The 21,203-nt window shown below is 36.6% G+C and overlaps 2 protein-coding genes across 2 annotated transcripts; one reads left to right on the top strand and one right to left on the bottom strand.

Annotated features, from left to right (window-relative positions):
- LOC121409429 (scavenger receptor cysteine-rich domain superfamily protein-like) lies at nt 1-9,039 on the bottom strand. The gene is made up of 5 exons (XM_041601364.1): nt 9,030-9,039; nt 1,906-2,078; nt 1,255-1,411; nt 358-524; nt 1-15 (listed from the first exon to the last, which is right to left on the bottom strand). Exons 1-5 carry the CDS (start codon nt 9,037-9,039, stop codon nt 1-3), a joined length of 522 nt encoding a protein of 173 aa, XP_041457298.1.
- Nucleotides 9,040-9,738: 699 nt separating this feature from the next.
- LOC121409379 (egg peptide speract receptor-like) lies at nt 9,739-20,761 on the top strand. The gene is made up of 10 exons (XM_041601314.1): nt 9,739-10,017; nt 13,595-13,767; nt 14,705-14,858; nt 15,388-15,566; nt 15,883-16,036; nt 16,622-16,803; nt 17,716-17,905; nt 18,443-18,573; nt 19,633-19,813; nt 20,594-20,761. The coding sequence occupies exons 1-10, from the start codon at nt 9,903-9,905 to the stop codon at nt 20,719-20,721; spliced, it is 1,587 nt and encodes a 528-aa protein (XP_041457248.1). The 5' UTR covers nt 9,739-9,902; the 3' UTR covers nt 20,722-20,761.
- The last annotated feature ends 442 nt before the right edge of the window (nt 20,762-21,203 follow it).

The raw sequence follows: 21,203 nt of genomic DNA, 5'->3' as shown, positions 1-21,203 counted from the left end.
TCACCAATGACCAACCTGAAGTCAAATGATAAGTAGTATTGGTAGAAGTGAGTTACAAATTCCATATTTTCAGAAAATCAAGTACAGTATATTTCACCTGCAATACAAATAACTGAAGGACCAAATAAAATGTTTGCACCTAAGATTGTGAAGAGTTCCTCTCTAAGATTGAATATTGTAGTACCAATGCTTCAATTCTGGATCATTGGCACCATGCAAAGGACATACACTGAACCATCGGCTCAAATACATGATGTAATTTTATTCAAGCAGAGGGTGAGACAATAGGTCAACCCCCTCCCCTCCTGAACGATAGGTTCCTGGCTTGGATTTATGCACTGAACCCAGCAAACTCACCCTTTGTGGTGCATCTGTAGCTCCGGTAAAACCAAGTTGTCGGCACACTACTGTAGCATCCTGTAAGTCCCATGAATCATCACAAACTGTTCCCCACTGCAAGTTATAAAAGATTTCTACCCGTCCCTGGTATGCTGCTCCACCACCTATCAGCTGTATATCGCCATCTGTAAAGATTTATACAGACTAAATCATATTACTGCTAATACACCTGTAGAGCTAGGAGTTTATCTTTCTGTTTACATTAGTTACCCCCAAATAGGGATCATTTGTGACACTTCAAGAATGGAACAACTTTTTCAGGGTTTATCCATGTGCATTTAGGGAATTATGTTTTGACCAATCAGTGGTCTGATTTTACTTTAATAGCCACCTTTGGCTTTATTTTAAATGTCTGATGACATAAGGCATATATCAATAAATCTACAAATCAAACAATAAATTGTACTTAGGAGTTGGTTTAAACACCTCCTGTCTCATGTTTATACAGCAATGCAATTGAGTGACCCATGGGTGGTAAAAACATTTATTTCTTAAGCAGAAATCATATTTAAAGATGTGCACCTTTCTTCAATTATATCTTCAATACAGAAAATGGTTGTATGAAAAGTAATACACCAGTTTCACCCAGAATATAATAATCCATAAAAAAATTAATATTCTGGTGAAAAGACAGTGATAGGTATGTTGATAAATGAATCAATAAATGACTAAACTGTAGAATGGCACTGATGCAGATTTGATCAACGATACTTTTGCTCAATGGGATGACTAATTGTGTCATGCCCTTATTTCCATAGTGTGGCATCACTATCAACTGCCATGATGAATGGAAGAATGAATGAATGGATGGATTTAAATGAATGACTGTACAATGATAGAATAGATTTTACATACCATTTGCTGGCATATAACACCTAACACTGGCATCTTCCACATGCATGCAGTCATGATTGTAAAGCCCACTATGGGCGCAGTCTAGTAAGCTGGACTCTGTTCCAGTGCAGTACACATCATCAAGAATGATGTCACCAACTCCCTCACCAAAGTAAGCCTATTGATTTCAAGTAGGCAGAAAAATATATATTTTAATTTTAAGGGGAACTTTTCACAACATACTGCATAAAATCTACATATTGGATAAGCAAGTAACATTTTCAGTTTTACTAACAAAGCTTCTTGTTTGAATTAATTATCAAACAATTGTATTGAATAAATACATAATGAGAATACAACCAACATAATTTTCTTCCCACATATACAATTCAATGAACTGACAAACCACTCAGTAATCAATAATCTATAATAAATTTAGTCTATCAATTAAATCATTGAATTACAATATAAGGAAAAAATATGATTGAAGAAAAAATTATGGTTGTAGGGCAAGGCCACTTTAGAGCACATTTCTCTATTACATCGCATGAGAAATATGTGTAGATTTTTTTTAAGGTACAACAAATGCTTATAAGAGAGCATTCAGTCCAATCACTAGGGTGTCCAAGGCTATGGCCCCAGAATTCCTTCCCAATGATAAAGCTAACTTACATGGCCAAAATTGATACCAACGTAACCTGGCATGACTTGGTTGCATACTACCATGGCATCTTGCTCATCCCAGTAGTCATCACACACTGTTCCCCATGACCCTTGATAGTACACCTCTACCCGGCCTTCTAAAGAAGTTGTCCCACCAACCAGTTGAACATCACCATCATTGTCTAATAGATGAGAAATACAGTGAATTCAGAATTCATGACTTGTCTATATGTGATCTTTGATAAACTGCTCACTCTTTTCAAGTCATTAATTGTGTTGACTTCATAAATCCCCAGAGTTCCATTAGTTTTCTAAGTAGAATATAGATATATTAAAAAATGAATCTTACTTATCAAGGCCCAATTTTGCACTTTAAAAAAGATCTCATCAGAAACATTTTTTTCTGCAGTTTGATATTAAAGGGGTGATTGTTTTGGGCCAAGGTAGGTTTCATAATCGTATTGGGGTGTGCATAGGTCTTCTATTTACATTGTGATTAAACATTAAATTTACAACTCCCAAATAAACTTATATAACTTCCAAGTGAAATCTGAGGCTCTATATGACTAAATGAGAAATTGAAGTCAAAGGAAAGACAATTAAGATCTAGAATGGAAATTGAGCACAAAAATGCATGTTTCTCTGTAGCATGGACCATATCCACAAGATAAATCTCCCATAATTATATCTGAAAATGGTTACTATCATGAAGGGTTGTATTCTAGCATTTCCTGCAGTACTAAGTGTTTCCCGTTTTCCTTAAGAATTATCAAGATTATTTCCATGTGTTTTCCTCATTTTTATTCTACAAATATCGGCTAGCGTATCCAAGTTCTGTTCCTTATGTTTTAATATCTACTGTAGATAATCTTAAGAAGACAGATCTAGATAAGTTTAGTTTTACTTTTATCTAGACCTAATTCTACTTTTTAAAGGCCTATTCTTAATCTAGAAAGTTAAGATTTGAGCTTATATAAGAAACAGGATGTAGACCATGATCAATTCTTGCAATAGATTCAGGTAGATCTACACCAACTAGTCTGTTTACACTTTGTTTTCTAATTTTCTTTTCTTTTTATAGATGCAGTCCATTATATATAGATCTCAAGACCTAGATCTAAAATAAAGATCTAAGTTAGACCCATCTTAGGCCTAACATTAACCTAAGTCAGAATTAACTTGATACCTTTTTGTTCGAATCTAGAATGAAATTGAAAAGCAAAACTAAAATTTCATTTTTTTTCTCCAGATACCCTAATTTTAGGGCTAACGTTAGGCCTATCCCTTAAATTTAATGTTAGAGTTAGACTAAAATAGTAGGGCCTAGACTAATGTTAGATATTATTAAAAATTAATATGAAGACATAAAGGCTTGATCTTTATCCTACTCCTAGATTGAAGTTCATACATAAGGTTACATACATAAGGTTCAGTTCTGGACGCAGGATCTTCTGAAGTTCTGTTCACTTTTTCAGGTTACTTTATTGTCTTTAGCTAACTTCAACAGTCTTAGGTGCGTAAACATGTTATGGGCTGGACTAAAACTTAAAAAAAAGCTTCAGTCTGTGTTTCATTGCCATTAATATTATTAATATTGGGGATTGGTTGTTCTGCTGAACTCTGTTGGCTACATTTGAAAGCAGACATGACAATTGACATAGCCATGCCCATAGGCCTACTAAACACAGCTGCCAGCTGTCTAGAATTAGAAATAGATCTAGGCTAGTCACTAGTTCGGAATATTTGTCGTTTCTGGGGATTTATTTCACAATTTCTGACATTCGTCCCCATTCACCAATGCAGTTCAGCAGAACAACCAAATACTGAAGCTTTTAAAGTTTTGGTCTATCTAAGTAACGTTAGTCACGGGTATGCCGCCCCCTTCAATCCGATCCCCACACTACAGTCTACAGGTACAGCATAGGCCCAAATCTGTCTTCAATCGGACCATTCAATCATCGGGCTGGGCGTGGGCGCCAGCGGCAGCGGCGCGGGCAAGTCGGCTGCCAATCCCTGCCATTATGGCAGTTCCTGACGCAGGTCCTGCCAAAGTTGCTTACTTACACAATGGAGTCGCTCTAACATCAACATTGATAACTAAATAAATAAGGATGTGAACTAATGAGTAAATATGATATACTACTCGACGCCTTATCATTTTGTCTCTTTCCCACTTCCAGTTCCACTTCCAGTTAATCTGAGTCGTCAATCGATTGTCGTTTATATCGAGATCGATCGTACCCTATATCGGTATTCGATCAAGCCTGCGCTGGGCGCGCCCTGGGGGCCGTTTCATCAACATTTTTGTCTGACAAGTTGTCAGATCTGACATCTTTCCTTGATTCTGATTGGCTGAGAGGCACTGTTACTATAGTAACTGTCGGATAAAATGGGACTTGTCGGATAAAACGTCCGACAAGTCTTTTCATGAAATTACAAAGAGTTATAATTGATCCAATCAATCTCAAGTGTATGGAAATACCATAACATGATTTCTTCTACAGGAATTTGCACATTCTCCTTAGTAAACAAACAAGAATCACCCTGAATCTTTGAACAAGAGAACGACGAATATATGAATCAGGAAAATATTTTGAATAAATTTTTATTTTAGTTGCTTGCCATCCATAGTTGTGGTTGAGGGTTTATCGAATTAATAAAAATATCTCAAAAAACTCAAGACGGAGCACTGACCCGGTCAACCACAACTATGGATGGCCCGTAATTTCATTATCTAAAATGCCAATTTGTTCAAAATATTTTCGATATAAGATCTATTACACAGGGATCAATGATATCATCAAAGCAAATTAATGAATTCTCTTTCTCGAGAGAATGTTATTTATTAATTTAAACCTACATTCCTATCTGATGTAGGCCTATTTATTCCGACGACGGATATACGAATAAACCAAGTATACGGCCTCACTGGCGTAAATCCGGGGGGGGGGATATATCCCCCACACTTTTCGAGGAGGGGGGATGGCCTGTACAAACATCCCCCACTTTTTACGTAAGAAATGAAAAAAATTCTTCCTAAAATACCGCTTAACAAATAAAACAATATTATTTAATCATAAAATGCAAATAAAGAGCCAGTTCACCAATTCCAAACGAAATACTTATGTCCTTATTATAACATTAAAGAGAAACCCCCGTTTCTTTCAATTCATCAATGCTGGGGTTTTGGGGGAAGGGATAAAGATGGAATGTCAACAAATTTTTAATATAATCTCTAATAAAACCATTAAACCATCATGGGGTAAAAAAGATAATAATATCGGAGGGGTATTTTCCATATGGACATACAGTGGCGTAACTACAGGGGGGCATGGGGGCACATGCCTCCCCCCCATCGGCTGACAAAAAATAAACGGGGAAAAGGGGAAAGGGGGAAAGGAGAAATGAGGGAGAAAGGAAGAGAAACGTATAGTGGGAAAGAAGAAAATATTATTCATTATAATGTTATATTATAATCCATTACATAAGGAACATTTTTATCATAACCTTATGAAACATAATTTGCCCAGGGCCTACGTCTTCATTGTTCCTGGTGCTCGCATTGTCTGCATATATGAGATATATAATTCTGTTGTACTAAAACATCCCTTTTTCAAGTCATTCTAAACCAAATGTATATTTCCTAGCACTTGAGTTATCATTTTTTTATGTATTGACATATGCTTCTATTACATGACTAAAAAAGTGATTGCCCCATGTTAAGGTCTTCGTATATAAACATTTCCTGAACGTGATTACGTTCGCATTAGTGGATTGGTGAGATATGTCTGCTCTTCATGTATTCCTAAAATCAGTCCTTAATGTCCCTTCTTCTGATCTGAATATAAAAAATGTTCAGCTCGCGCTTCGCGCTCGCATCATTTCGTTAATGAAATACGTATATGGTCCTAGTTAATTCCTACAAAGAATCCTTAAAATGCCCCATTTCAGGTCTGAATTATCTAAATTTTCAGCTCGCACTTCGCGCTCGCAATATTTTGATTAGTGAAATAATTATGATTGCAATGACTACAAAAAGTGTTTCATGTTTTCAGATGTAATTCTAATAAAATCAGCAAGCGCTTGGCACTCGCATTAGATGACTATGGTGAGATATGCATACTCTTAATGGATTCCTGAAATATATTCCTTAAAATCTCGCTGTTTGGGGTCAAAATATACGAAAATTTCAGCTCGCGCTTCGCGCTCGCATTGTTTAGCAAGACAGGTACCTATCATGATTACAAAAATTTGATTATAATGTCCCTTTTTAGGTGTGATTATAAGAAAAATTCAGCTCGCACTTAGCTCAGTGATTCAAAAATTTTGCTGGTGCCCCCACAATGCCGTGACCCACGGTACGCCACTGTGGACATATCAATGACAATTCCTTGCATATCTAAAATCATGATTGCAACAAAAATGCCAAAATATTTCAGTCATCCCCCCCACCCATCAACACGGATTTACGCCAGTGTACGGCCTAACCCTTCGATCGAAAGTTGGTGAAACTATTGACGTAATAGCAGTCGCATTCCGGCGTCACTTCGAAAACCATATTTGGTTCCAAGCAAAGGTTCCAACCACCTCCTCTGATGATGGCCATGGAAGCTTAAAAGTGCCACCCAGATGTTCATAATCATCTCGTGCATGTTTATCTTTTATTTATTTATTCATTTACTTATTTATTCATTTTTCATTAATAAATTTAGCCTACCTACGGGGGGGGCAGACTGCCACCCCTGACGAGTCAACCTATGCAAGGGACGTCCCCCCCCCGACGAGCCACAAGTGGCCTGCTCCTTTGAACTGGAAGACCTTTTGGGAGGGGGTTGTCAATTTTTTTTTCTGTAACGAGATCCTTTATAATTTTGTGGTTGAAGAACTTTTTTTTTTGCTCGTCAATTTTTTTTCTGGTGCGAAATCCTTTATTTGTGCTTGAAGACATTTTTTTCTTGTCAATTTTTTGGCGGACGAATTTGCCCCCCCCTTTGGAAAATCCTAGGTAAGCCACTGATAAATCATCAACATACATTCTATTCTAGTTAAGAACTAGAATACTATTGCAGTCGTGGTAAGGCAGTAGAATGGTTTAATGATTATTTACAAAAGGAACAGTTTTGGGTCCAACTTTGTTCTTGTTGTATATAAACGATCTGGCAATTTTTGTGGATGACTCAAATCTATTTCACACTTTCAATTATGATGAATATCATATTGATTTATCAGAAATTAGTTTCAACATAATAGCATGGTGCAAAGCCAACAAATTGACAATCAATCATACGAAAACTAAATATTTTTTTTAAAAATAGACGAAAAATATTTTAATATTAGGACAATTATTGTCACTGAAAGGAACTTAACTAGAGTGTGTGGAATAAACATTATTTCTTGGTATGTGTATCGACTAAAACCTTACATGGAAGAAACAGGTTGACATTGTCTGCAATGTGATGAGCAAAAAATTGGAATACTTTATAGATTGAGGAATTATGTAACAAAGAGAAACTTAGTTATGTTATACAACTCATTTAATTTATTATATAATGGTCTGGAAGTTTGGGGTGGGACGTGCAAAACAACCCTATATCATATAGGCGGATCCAGGGGGGGGCAATAGAAAAGGAAAGAAAGAAAAAAGGGAAAAGGCGGGAAAAGAGAGGAGAAAGAAGACTTTGAAAATAAAAAAAGCCTTTCATGTCACTATAAAAATTTTCGCTCGCGCTTCGCGCTCGCATTGCCTATATAGGTGATTTTTCATATATCTTGTTCAATATGGGGTTTGAATATCAAGTTTGGAAGTCAATATAACAAAACATATTTCACCTCGGAAATCGAACTTTCATTATTTTGTGTGATTTACAAATTGTTTTCAAAAAGTGCTCTGTAAATATGTCAGTTATATGGTCTGAATATTAACATTTTCTGATCGTGCTGCGAGCGTGCAAATTTTGATTTTTCAGGTACCTATTATTTTCGTGTGTTCCATAAAGTTTTCGAAATATCCCTTTTCAGTTCTGATTGTCAAAACGTATTAGCTAGCGCTGCACGCTCGAATATTGATTGAGTTTATGTCTCAATATTGATTACAACAAACTACTTAACACCCCCTTTCATGACAGTTTATCAAACATTAAAATACTATTAACTTCATTCATCCTGCGCCTTGAGCATTCTGCCGAGTGGATTTGGCGCATTACAAATCACATATATTATTATTATTATTATAATCATCCTTTTTATAATTACAAAAGTGCTTGAAATATCCAGTTTTCAGGCCAAAATATCATCAGATTTCGCGCCCTCATTAGACAATAATAAATAAGATATTAATTCAATAATTAAACTGTCCCTTTTGTTTCATCTCTCACTTAGCAAGATGAATAGGAAGATATATAGTCATCATTATGTCCTAAGGATGTCCCGGTCCTATGTTAAAACTCAAAGTAATAATAATTAAAAATATCAGCTCTTTATCAAGTGCGATCCATCCATCTCACAATTTCCTACAAAATGCATGCTTGAAATATATAGAGCTGAAATTGATTCATTTTTTCAGATCGCTTTGATTTTCATGAAAAAAGGCGTATTTATAATGTCTAGATTCTAGGTCTAAATATGAAACAAGCGCGCGCATGTTTATTCAGATAGTCAAATTGTTATCTTTTTTAATCATTACAGTTTCAGATCACAATATCAAAAATTTTCTGCTCGCGCTTTGTGCTCGCATTCTTAATGCAGGAAGATCCTCTATATTACTAATTCTTTTCATGATTTACAAAATATTAATAGAGTGTCCCGTGTTTAGGTCTAAATCATGATTTTTTTTCTCATCTCGCGCTTCGCGCTCTTATTAATTATTTAGTTATATACCTATCCTGTTCATGATTACAAAAAAAATTATTAAAACTTTACATTCTTTATGTAGAAATGTCAACCCCGGGATGTCAACTTTCTCAGCTCGCGCCTCGCGCTCGCATTATTTGATTGTTGAAATATGTAACGTCATCATGGCTAAGTGCAAGCAGTCCTTAACTGGTACCTTTTCGATAAGTTCAAGCGTACATAAAATTTTCCGCTCGCGCTCTGCTCTCGCATTATTTATGTAAGCAAGATCCCCACTTACTCACCCTTATGCATGATTTACAAAACTTGAATAGAGTGCCTCCGGTTAAGAAGGTCTAAATCTCCGAAAATTTCCGTTCGCGCTTTGCGCTCGCATCATTTGTTACGTTATATACCTATTCTAGTAACAAAAAGTGCTTAGAATTTACATTGCTTAGGTAAAAATGTCAAAAAATTTCAGCTCGCGCTTCGCGCTAGGATTATTTCATTTGTAAAATTGTTACGTCTTCATGGCAAACAGTCTTTAACAGTAACTTTTCCATCAGTTCAGTTCTTCTCGCGCTTCACGTTCGTAGTAATTATTCATTTGCATACACATCTTTTTCAGGATAAAAAACAATGCCCAGAATGTTAAAAATTTTAGGAAAAAATAGCTCGCGCTCTTGCGCTAGCATTATATAAATAAGGATTATGGTATTATGTATTTATGTTTATTCATAAGAATAAAGCTAAGAAGTGACTATACCCCTTCAATGAAACCCCCAAATCCCGGCAAAAATCATCTTCGAGCAGCCGATCGGGGAAAATATGGCTGAAAAAATATTCCGCCCCCCCCCCCCATTGCCGAAGGCTGGATACGTCCCTGTGGCTGTGCTATAGGGCCGCGTGGCCGCTGGGGCCTGATCAAAGACCTTATAATATGGGCCTGATGATGACGACTTGCTTTAAGTGTTTTACGTCACAATCATCGTCAATCTTCACATTATTGTGACGTCAGGTTCACGCGATAGCAATTTGTACGCGCTTTGTTTCCTGGCAACAACATCATGTACAAAAAAGTGATGGCGGAATAAACAGGAAAGAAAGTGACGTGAACAGACTCGAGAAAAGGGGACTAAAACAGAGTCTAAGGAAACCAAAAAAGGAAACTTATCAAGATGGGTTTTCCAATAATGTTTCTAAAGCATTATTGGTTTACTGTCCTTGCCATTTTGACATTAACAGTTGGTTATCTTGACATTATTGGCGCGGAACAAAACTATGGTCAGCCAGGTGAGTAACGAATGTAAACTACCGGTATGGATGGTCATCTATGGTAACTCTCTAACTCGAGATACCGGTATCTAACATTAGAATTAAGAAGTTAGATTCTACGCCAAAAATTGGACTGGAGATCAAACATGAATATGTATGAAATTCCACAAAAGTATGATACATATTGTTCTTTACATTCTCAAGAGTAAATGTGCAAATAGTGAAATTAAAATGAGGAAAATATATGATTTTTTCGCGAAAAGCCACAGGCTCAGCATGTGATTTTTAGATAAAAATAGAGTGATCCGATCCCGCGGCGCGGCCGGCCCGGCCCGCGGTACATATGTGTACGTGTGGCCGTGGCCATGCGCAGGTGTTCTGCGCAGAAACAGAACCTCAGCGACGTCCTGTCGCAATGAAGAGTTAACCTAGACTCCTAGGCCTATAATGAAATACGGGACAATTGACAAACGAAGATCAACAAAGAAGCCCACAGTGTGGGCTTCTGAGAATCCATAGTATAATTATAAGACTTTTGAAAAAATATAAAGAATTAGAAGGGAAGGTGAACGAAACTTGAACTTTCGAAAGAATGAAGGAGAGAAAGAAAAGAGATGATTTGGAAGGAAAGAAAATAAAGGAAAACAGAAAAAATAACAGAAAGTTAGAATAAAAGAAGGGTGAAAGAAATAATAAAAGAGATGAAAAAGGTTTCCGTCATTCTTTGAAATGAATGTAGAAAGAAAGGAAGGGAAGATTAATAAATGTCTGAAAGACAAAATAAAGGAGGAAATTAAAGGGGGAAAGGTGAGAAAAAGAAGGAGGAAAGAAAGAATGAAGGAAATAAACATGTTTCCTTCATTTGAAAGAAAGAAATAAACAAAAGAAAGAAAGTAAAAATAAGGGAAAAGAATAAGAAGGGAAAAATAAAGAAAGGAATAAAGAGTGGAAGGGAAGAATGAAGCTAGGAGGAGAGAACGAAAAAAGAGAAAATAATGGAAGGAGAGAAAGAACGAAAAGAAACAGGAGACGAAGAGAGAAGGATGCCAAGGTAATTATAAGGAAAGAAAGAATGAAGGAAATAAAAAAGTATATTTGATAAAGAAGGAAAGAAAGAAAAATGAACAGAGAGAGAAAAGAAAGATAGGAAATAAAGATAGATGGAACAAAAAAGGCAAGCAGAAAGGATAGGGTATATATAAAATAAAGAAAAAGGGAAAGTTCAAACTTCAAGTAAACAAAAAAAAATCCAATCATCTAATAAAAATCATAATTTTATTTGGTGTTTTTTTAATGTATTTTCAAAATTTTAAACATAAAATGTTTTAGAAATGAATAAAATTTCAAAGTGAAAAATATTGTCAAACTTAAAAATTAGATGAAACATCGCGGCATCGTGCACACCAAGACTCAAAACGAAAGCTGAAACAACTAGATCTATGAAAAGTCAATAACATGTTCCTCCGATTACATCTCCAAATCATTAATCTGAGAATCCATAGTATAATTATAAGAATTTCCCGCCGATTTTGTGATTATTTTGGTGGAAAAACTGTCATGTGAGATGTTTGCACCATTGAGAATTTGCTTCGATCCTCCATGCCTAGCTAGTAGCCTGCCACACACAGGCAGGAGGCCAGTTCGTTTGCAATGTATTAGGTTAGCAAGAAATCACCGCAGAACTTGCAAAAGTTTACAGTTATCGATTTAATTGTTGTCCTGCTTCGTCAGCTGTTGGTTATTTAATGAAAATTCGCCACTTTTAAATGTATTAACTACATTTTGTTCAATATTCTGAAATACGGGACAAATAGGCGTCCCGGGAAGGGTTTGTCGGGACGCCGGGACACAGGAGCAAAATACGGGACAATCCCGGGAAATACGGGACGTCTGGTCACCCTGCCTAGGCCCTAGATATAGACCTCTAACGTCAGTCTAGAATCTAGCTCTATTCTAAGCCTACTAGAAGTAGAATCTAGGTCTACGTCGGTCAGTCTAACATTAGACAATAACTAGACTTCAGACAGGATTCTAAACTAGATCTGTCTTTAGACTTTACTTAGTCTCAGACAGAAATTGTTAAAATACAGCGGGACAAAGTCAAAGTCCCGAATTATTTTTATGTTAGAATAGGCCTACATGGAATAGTCTAAATAATGAAGTTGTCACTGCCCAAAGTGTGCACAGTTTTGAAGCTGCCCTGGATAGATGCTGGAAAAATGAGCCACTAAAATATGACCACGAAAGCCATAGTCCATAGTTTTGACTGACCGGATCAATCACAACTCGTGACGTAAGACTAAGTCTAAGACAGGGCCCTGTTGTAAAGAGAGTTACGATTGATCCGATCAATCGCAACTATGGACAGCCAGCAACGTCAACATCTATTATGCATGTTTGTTCAAAATATTTTCTAGCTGTAGATCTAATGCATATTTATGCATTCATTGTTTTCCTGAAAATTCTCTGTATATTGCGCAAATTTCCTGTAGAAAAAAAAATATGACACTGATGCCTTGGATTTCAATAGAGTTACGGTTGATTATATCAATCTTAAATCTTTGTAAGACAGGGCCTAGGTAAATTTTCAGCATTTCCCTGCCATAGACTGTGTAGATAACAGATGGGACACATAAAATACTTCTCTTTGCATAAAAAGGACATTGTGCAAATTTTTCGTAGAAAAAATTATGACACTAATGGCTTTCCATAGAGTTACGATTGATCGGATCAATCGTTACTCTTTGTACAACAGGGCCCAGATTTCATTCATATTTTTTGCAGCCATTTCTTTGATTTTTTTCATATCTGTCAGTCTTACGGTAACCCTAGATCTAGATCAAGATTTACTTCAGTCTAGAATCTAGGTCTAGAAAACTAAACTTTAGGTTCTACTCTGACTGACAAACGGAAAACAGAGGCTGGCTCTCGCTCAGTCTCACGTCGATGAAGCCAGCCTTGGCCAAGGTTACTCTAGATCTAGACTCCTAAGTTCAAAACCCTAGATCTAATGTAAGATCTAGATCTATTCTACAGTGTAGATCTAAATGTAGTCTTGGCTACTAGGCTAGGCTAGGCCAAGATCTAGATTCTAGATCTAGACTCTATCTAGATCTATTATAGATTTAGATCTATTCTAGAGACTATCGTAGTGAGTCTAGATAGATCTGGACCCTAAAGAATATAGATCTAACTTAGATCTAGAACTTAAGATTTTAATCTAGAATCTATTTCAAAATTTTCAGACTAAATGTCTATTTTTTTTAATGTTAGACTACTTAGGGTCTAGATATATACTTTTCTTGATTCGTAAAGCCTAATCTATATCTATTCATTCATGCTTCGTCATACATTGTCATTACATAATATATCTAGATCTACAGTAAATCTATAGATACTAGTTCTACAGGCCTAGTAGATCTAGGCCTAGATCTTAAATCTATTTATCTATTTAGCCTAGACCTAAGCTTTTTTTTTGGGGGGGGAGGGTCATGCATTAAGAGGGCACTTGATTGCTTGGGAACGCGATGAGTCATACATTTTGCTAACCGAAAACTAATAGATAATGTTCAAGGTTTTTCTCTGTTATTTTCAGCTGAAGAGGGAAGTATCCGACTGATTCATGGTAGAACAGAGAACGAAGGATCAGTTGAGATCTACCATGGAACACGATGGGGCGGTGTCTGTGACTGGTGGTGGCATATGAGGAACGCCAATGTTACGTGCAGACAACTTGGCTTCCCAGGGGCTAGAAATTTCTATCGGAGGGTGGGTTTTTATGTTGACCTTCTCCCTCCTTTTCCTCTTTGCCTCCTCTTAATATTTACATGTATATAAATCACCGCTTTGTACAAGTCATTTGCAAGTATTTTTTTTTTGTAACAAATGCATCGAATAAGAAGCGAGTTAAGCAAAGTCAAAGAAGAAAATATCGAAATTATAAATTACAAGCAGAGTTTACGTTCACGTCATATTGAACTGTTGAAAGTGGAAGACCGTAGTTCTACGCTTTGCCTTCTGCTTTTGAGTATTGATTTGCTATCTAAATCTAATTTGGCTGCCGGTTTGGTTGGAATAGGAAGAAGTCCCTCCCCGGGAAGTGTATATGTTTACTTTCGTTATCATGCTATTTCTGGAGCGATTTGCCAACTTGTAAATGTTGTCCATCACTATCGTCTTAAATAAAAAAAATCGCCAACTCTCCTTTAACCTCCAAATAAATAGGAGCCTATGTGTTTTTTCTTTTTGTTATGGTTGAATCGCTGTTGCTGCTGTTTAATTGTTTATATTTTATTATTCATTTTTTTTATTTATTTATCTTTTTATATAGTTATTTTTATTTTTATTTTTTTGAGTGGAAGAGGCGGGGGGGGGGGGAGTATTTTTGGTTTGTTTGCTTGTTCTAACCAAAGTGTAAAACGGGGGGGGGGGGGTGGTTAAGGTCCTTGACCTCTGCTACTCCATGTATCCATAACATTTTGTTTTATTTATTTTTCAGGTATTGTTATTTTCTTTTTAATATTCATATATCTCATATATTCTTATTCGTTTCTGATGAATGTGAATAAATTCAATTTGAATATGAACTCGAAATAATGAGAAGATACATTTTAGGGGTGGGGTGGCAGCGGAGGTTTAAAAATATTCAGATACATGCACCATATTTTGTTCAAATCTACTGTATATTGTTATCTCTGTACAACAGGCATATTTTGGTGCTCATGTAACAACTTTTTGGGTGTATAAGATGAACTGTATGGGGAATGAAACAAGATTAGAGAACTGCTACCATCGACCCTACGGACGTCCCTGGCTCTGTAATTCGCAATGGGCTGCTGGGGTAGAATGTATACCTAAAGGTTTGTGTCGTTTTTGTTCTTTTTTTGGGGGGGGGGTGGATCGGGAAAGTAGTTTGAAAAGGTAATCACACAAAATCATGAAAATATCATTCCGATGCTTCTTAACTAGCAAAAAAAAGAGGATTCTTGGTTTCCAAAATTGAATAATTCATTCAGAAAGTTTTGTAATGCTCACAAATTCATGAATGTAAAACAAAGATATATATATATAGAGAGAGAGAGAGAGAGAGAGAGAGATCTATATAAGAGCATTTCAAATGAAAAAAAAAATGCAGTGATGATCATGTCCTAACGAAAATGAGGAATGATAAAACCAACAGAGAAAGCACGCACAAATAGCTTTGATGTGCCATTCGATGAGAGTGATAAATGCAAAAAATGGTGGTACAATCATTTCATTGAATATTCTTGAAGGAGAAGTCCCCCAATAGCTACCTGAAACTGGTATGAAATATAATTATTGTCTTGGTGAAGAATAGCTTTGACAGCATACGTCTGAAGAAAACATCCCTTGTTTCCATCTCTACAGATCCGCCTCAGGGATCACTGCGACTGATTCTTGGTGGAGTCCCAAATGAAGGTACACTGGAAACATTCTGGGATGGATCCTGGGGCAGTGTGTGTCATACAGACTTCGGGACACCAGATGGAAACGTTGCATGTAGACAGATGGGTTACCCCAAAGGAGTTAAAACAATCAAGACAGATGTAAGACATTATTTCTATCATTTGTCAACCTGTAATAACGATTATATACATCGGTTATGATATAAAGCGTTGTTTGTTTATTTGTGTATCTAACGTTGCGCGTCAGCATTATATGATATTACTCCAGCTTTTACCATCGCTGCTTTTCCAGCATTTGACTCATTCACGGAATCAGTCTGCAAGGTATCCGTTAACCACACCCTTGCAGTAAAATTTCTATTAAAAAAAGTAGAATGATGATGATAAAACGCTTTAAAATGATATGAAGAACTCTGATATGATTTTTCTTTTTTCTCTCTAAAATTGTTCTTATCAGGGTCATTTTGGATTCAGTACTGGGCCGATCATTCTAGATGCGGTGGATTGTGATGGCAGTGAGACACACATCACGCAATGCAACATGCCTGTAGAACCCTTTCAACATGCCTGCCCCTACACTCACAATTGGGACGTTGGCGTTATATGCAAACGTAAGTGCATATAATTCCATCTTTGCCTAAATAATGTATGTTTTACATGTTTTACCATACTAAACATGTGCCGTGGAATGGTGTTTAAATGGGTGGAGAGTTGATCTGACTGCAAAAAAGGAGAAAAAAAACATAAAACACTAAGTTTTCCTATTTCCGTTTGTGTACGTATTTATATTAAAAAAAAAAAAATTCGGGAGGGGGTCTAAGCCCCCGCCCCATGTCCCGGCCCGACTTAAGGTTAATAACTGTAAGAAAATTTTCAGATATGCTGGTCTGGTTCCTCTCTATCCATTTAAACCAACTCGCTGTTTGCGTGCAGACCTTCAATACGTTTAATTCAGCAGTGCAGGTTTTTATGGTTGTTGCCTTCTCTTGTCTACATTTCCCCTTTCTATTAAACTTTACTTTCATTACCTTAGGTTGCCGAGCTCTTTTATCGTCACATAAATGTAATAAATAAATCATACATGAAATAGTAAAATCCCATCAAATTGACTTGTTTTTATCTTTTCTTTTTAAGTAAATCTTTCTTTTTACAAGTAACTCATCCATTTCTATAATCCTTTATTTCAAAATCTTCAGCTAACACAGAAGGGGACATTCGTCTTATGGATGGTAGCGGGCCTCATGAAGGTCGAGTAGAGATATGGCATAACGATGCTTGGGGTACAATATGTGATGATGGTTGGGATTGGCAAGATGCTAATGTAGTATGCCGTCAACTCGGTTACAGAGGAGCCATTAAAGCTTCCGGATTCCAAGGGGTAAGAAAATCAAATCTAATTCATTTTCATATTTAATTTTAATGTGACAGCTTTTTACATAGATTTTTGTTTCGATATACTGTTTTACGCCTCCGCAGACGAGGTCCGGAGGGGGCATGAAGTGTTGCCCTCGATTGGTTTCCGCGCAATAACTCGAAAAATATTTAATGGATTAAAAAAAAATGGTGTGTAGGTAGATAACACCAAAATATAAGCTTAGTCCGCAGGTCAAAGGTCACAGCTCATTAAAAATATGCGGTTTGGTTTCCGCATGATAACTTATGAAATATTCAAGTTTCAACAGATTAAAAGAAGTTGGGATGTGTAGGTAGATTACACCCAAATTCGAATTTGGAGTATGCAGGTTCACAGCTCATTATTGTACATGCGAGTTGGTTCAAAGGTTTAAATTTGTTCATTATATATGCATATTGGTTTCTGCACGATATCAAGTTCGATCATATTGAATGAATTTCTGATCGCGTTAAGCGGGGGCATCTGTGTCCTTTGGACACGTCAAATTTATAGTTTGAAATGAATTCAATTTTGCCCCCCCCCCAATTTATTAAGGGTAGTAATTGAAAGGGTATGAACAAAGAGCAAAGGCACCAAATTCATTATTTATTGGTGATAAAGAAGGATATGTGTTTGATCACGTTGTAAAAAGATGAACAAAATTGCGACTATCCGAATTCAGCTTTATTGTTATTTATTATTATTGACATCGACATGTATCATATTCTTTGTTTTTCTTTGTGATTAAAAATATAATTTTGTCATTATGTGATCTCCCAGTTTTTTATCGTAAATAAAAGAACGCGCACTCCGACACATACAGTATACATACATTAAATTTTGTGCAATTGTGAACATCATATAATTTATCTCGTGCCAATAATTTTCTGTTAATAGGAAGACTTTGGTTTTACGTGGGCACCTATACATACATCTTTCATCACGTGTACGGGTACAGAGGAACGCATCCTTGATTGTCTCTTCCGAGATGGCTGGTCTCACGCTTGTTATCATGTTGAAGATGCCGGAGTAGTATGTGCAACCGATGATGAAGCCACCATTGAGGTTGAAGCAGAGAATACAAGAGGTTCGTACATATGTTAATCTAATGATACTTTCCTGAACTCTCACTCATAACTTATGGGGAATCCAGCCCTTAGAAAATTTGATGAAAGAAATTCAGCACATTATGAATGGGCTCCGAAATTTTTCAACATCTCTGATGGTCCACCGAAGAATCCAAATTGGCCCTCCTTTCATGACAGTTATGTTTTGTCAATCAGGGAACATAGTAACAGTGCTTCGCGGTCAGTCAAAATCAAAGAAAGTTGCCAGATTCGACAGTTTGTCTGGTGAAAATTTTGACCGGTATAGAATATAGGAATCTTGGCCTAACATCCCTTATACAGTAGACGCACCATCACATCAACAACATCGATGCCCAAGGAACTTCGTGAGATGGATATATACGAGCAAGAATAAACGACGGAAACTCCCCCAAACATCACTCCCACATAATTTGAAATTGCGTTCAAAAGTGAGTTGCTCAGTCAGAATCCATTGCAGCTTTAAGTATGGTGATAATGAATTTTGTATTTAAAGAAATCAATACGGTATTTTACAGTACGCATCGTCGGAATGGGACAAGGACAAGGAAGAGTTGAAGTGAGTTTTGGCAATGGATGGGGACGAGTTTGTGACGAAGACTGGAGTGACGATGAAGCCAAGACTGTTTGCTATCATGCTGGATACTTGGTAACTTTTAACTTTTACCGCCCTTCCAAATAATACTGCAATAACAAACTCGATTCTTTCTATTGCCTGTCACCCACTTATTGTTGTGCTACAGTCACGTCAATGAACCGACTCCAAACTGAATCGTATGTCATTGGAAATGGGCCTATCATTGGTCGGTCCACAGTCGGTTTTGCCGGAGTGACGGTACCAATAGCATATAAATAGGTAGTTTGAACACTGGCGTCAAAACCTTTGAAATCAGAACAAACCAATAACATAAAAAGCAGATCTGATGTTTGGATAGGTGTCTAGTGATCAGTAATATGATTGGCATTATTTGCTTTCGGCAACATTCGGCGTTCAAGTTTTTACGAAACATGCCTTGGACTCTGCATTCAGGGGTGTGAAAGGGCCGGAGGGAGAAATGGGAAGGGTAAGAAGAAAATATGAACACGGGTTGAAAAAAAACCTTGAACGACCAAAAACTACCGGCTTTAGAAGTCATAATGGGGCGCGATTTCAACTGCATCTACTGAAAGATGCGATTTAAGCTCAGCCCTGGTTTCTGATTATAGAAGGGACGCAATTAAGCACTAGTTCTTCATAGGCCGCAATACTTTTCTGGATAATTCGCTGTTCACATCACCGATTCCATACCAACATCAACATTGACCTTGAAAACTCTATGCCGTTGAGGAATAATAGTTCATGTTAATATCCTATAATTGTTCATTAAAGGTTTGTAAAAACAATTATATCAAAATATAGTTTAACATCCATTGTTATCGAGTCAGTGCGTTTCTCTTTTCATAATATCCGAGACTTAATAATTACAGTTGCCATATATTTTTCGATTGAATTTCTCACTAATAACTTCTACATTCTGATTTGCCAAATGACTTTTTTTTCCATCATGCAAAAGGCATAGGAATTTTGGTTTACTTTCAGTGGTAATCCTGTATGTTGGCTGAGGTGATTTTTTTTCATTTACTAACTACATGTATATCCATTACTTTATACATGTTATGCATTGAACGTTATAGCTATATACTTGTTCGTTCTGTTTCCTGTTGTTAGTGGGATGGCTCACGCATGGCATCATCCAAAGAGTTTTCAGCACCCGCTGATCTTACTGCGCCATTTATTATCGATGGTATAACCTGCACCGGTGCCGAGAATGAAACCCTGAGCGAATGTCAGATCAAAGTTTCGGCAGATTTGACTTGCGAAACTGGTGACGTCGGAGTCGTTTGTGGAGGTGAGTATAAAGGGCGGGCCAACACGCAATTTAGAATTTGTCTGCGATCAGATTTGTATCTGTTGATGCAACATTGAGACAGGGAACATCTTCCTGTGCAAAGTTCTAGATCATGGATGCATAATTTCAAATTCATTGTTAATCATTATCAGGTTTATTTCATAATGAGATCATAGCAATTATACTATAATTTTAAAAGAAGACCTGTTTGAATTAGTTTAAAAAATCGATATTAATGTTCTTACAGTTAAGTTAAACTTACCCCCCCCCCAAAAAAAAAGGGGGGGGGAGATAATATTCGTCTATATTTTTTTTGTAAAATGAGCAAAGTGTGATCTCCCCCCAAAAAATCGGATGTATAACAGTCGGAAGATGTGCGTTGTCCTTAATTCGTTTATTACTTTATTCTTTTCTTAAATTTGAACGTAATTCATTATTATTCTTATGTTTGTGAGCTAACAAATATAGAGTACCGAAGTGATGACATCACCCCAAAAAAAACCTGTTTTGTGTTGTTGTTTTTTTTCAGCATTTTTGATATCATATTTTGGTATAAAGCAAGATAACTCCACTCCACAAGAAAACTCCACAAGAAAACTCCACTACCAAAAAAAACTCCACTAAAAAAACTCCACTACCAAAATTTGGTGGGAATCGGTCCATGAGGGCCTGACATATGACTTTATGAACATATTATTAGCCCCATTGTATTATTGGCCTGGTTCTAAAAATTAGGAGAATATTCTTATATTTTTCTATTTTATTTATTTTGCTATGTAGGTTCGTCAGCGCCGTCTGGCGGTATATCAATGGCAGTGATCGGAGGAGCGGTGGGAGGTGGGGTTGCTGGAGCAGCTGTGATTGCAGTTGCTATCTACTACATAAAGTTTGTCAAATCTGCAGCATAAATAAGGAATCTCTTGATGTCCATATTTATTTTTTGTGCTCTCACCTACGCTAATGAATTAAGTAGTTAATTATAAAGCGGTGGACATGTATTCACTGACGTTATACACTAACCAAATCATACTCAATTGGCCTACCTAATTTCCTGTAAAGGTAATGTACTTATTAAACTAAAGCAACACTAGTATTTGGGGCAACTTAGGATGGAATTGTTCTATTCAATTGTTCCATCAGAACATGATACTATTTCGTTCGACGATTCGGGCAGGTCTATTGCCTAATGTGACTTTGTCTTTCGGTTTTAGATACCAAGTTAATATTCTTTATTGTTTTTGAATGACAGTTATTCATATAACACATGCATGAGTGATAAACATGACACTCGTATTCGAGGGTAAAATGTTTGGGTATGGAGTGACAGTTCGTTTAATGAGGGCTTTACAATGTGTTAAGATATTTATTCCCAGAATACCAATCATACTGA

The sequence above is a fragment of the Lytechinus variegatus genome, chromosome 2 (assembly GCF_018143015.1).
Source record: "Lytechinus variegatus isolate NC3 chromosome 2, Lvar_3.0, whole genome shotgun sequence".
Classification (NCBI taxonomy): Eukaryota; Metazoa; Echinodermata; class Echinoidea; order Temnopleuroida; family Toxopneustidae; genus Lytechinus; species Lytechinus variegatus.
Note: the sequence above shows the minus strand (reverse complement) of the source record. Positions and strands in the feature narration are given on the sequence as shown.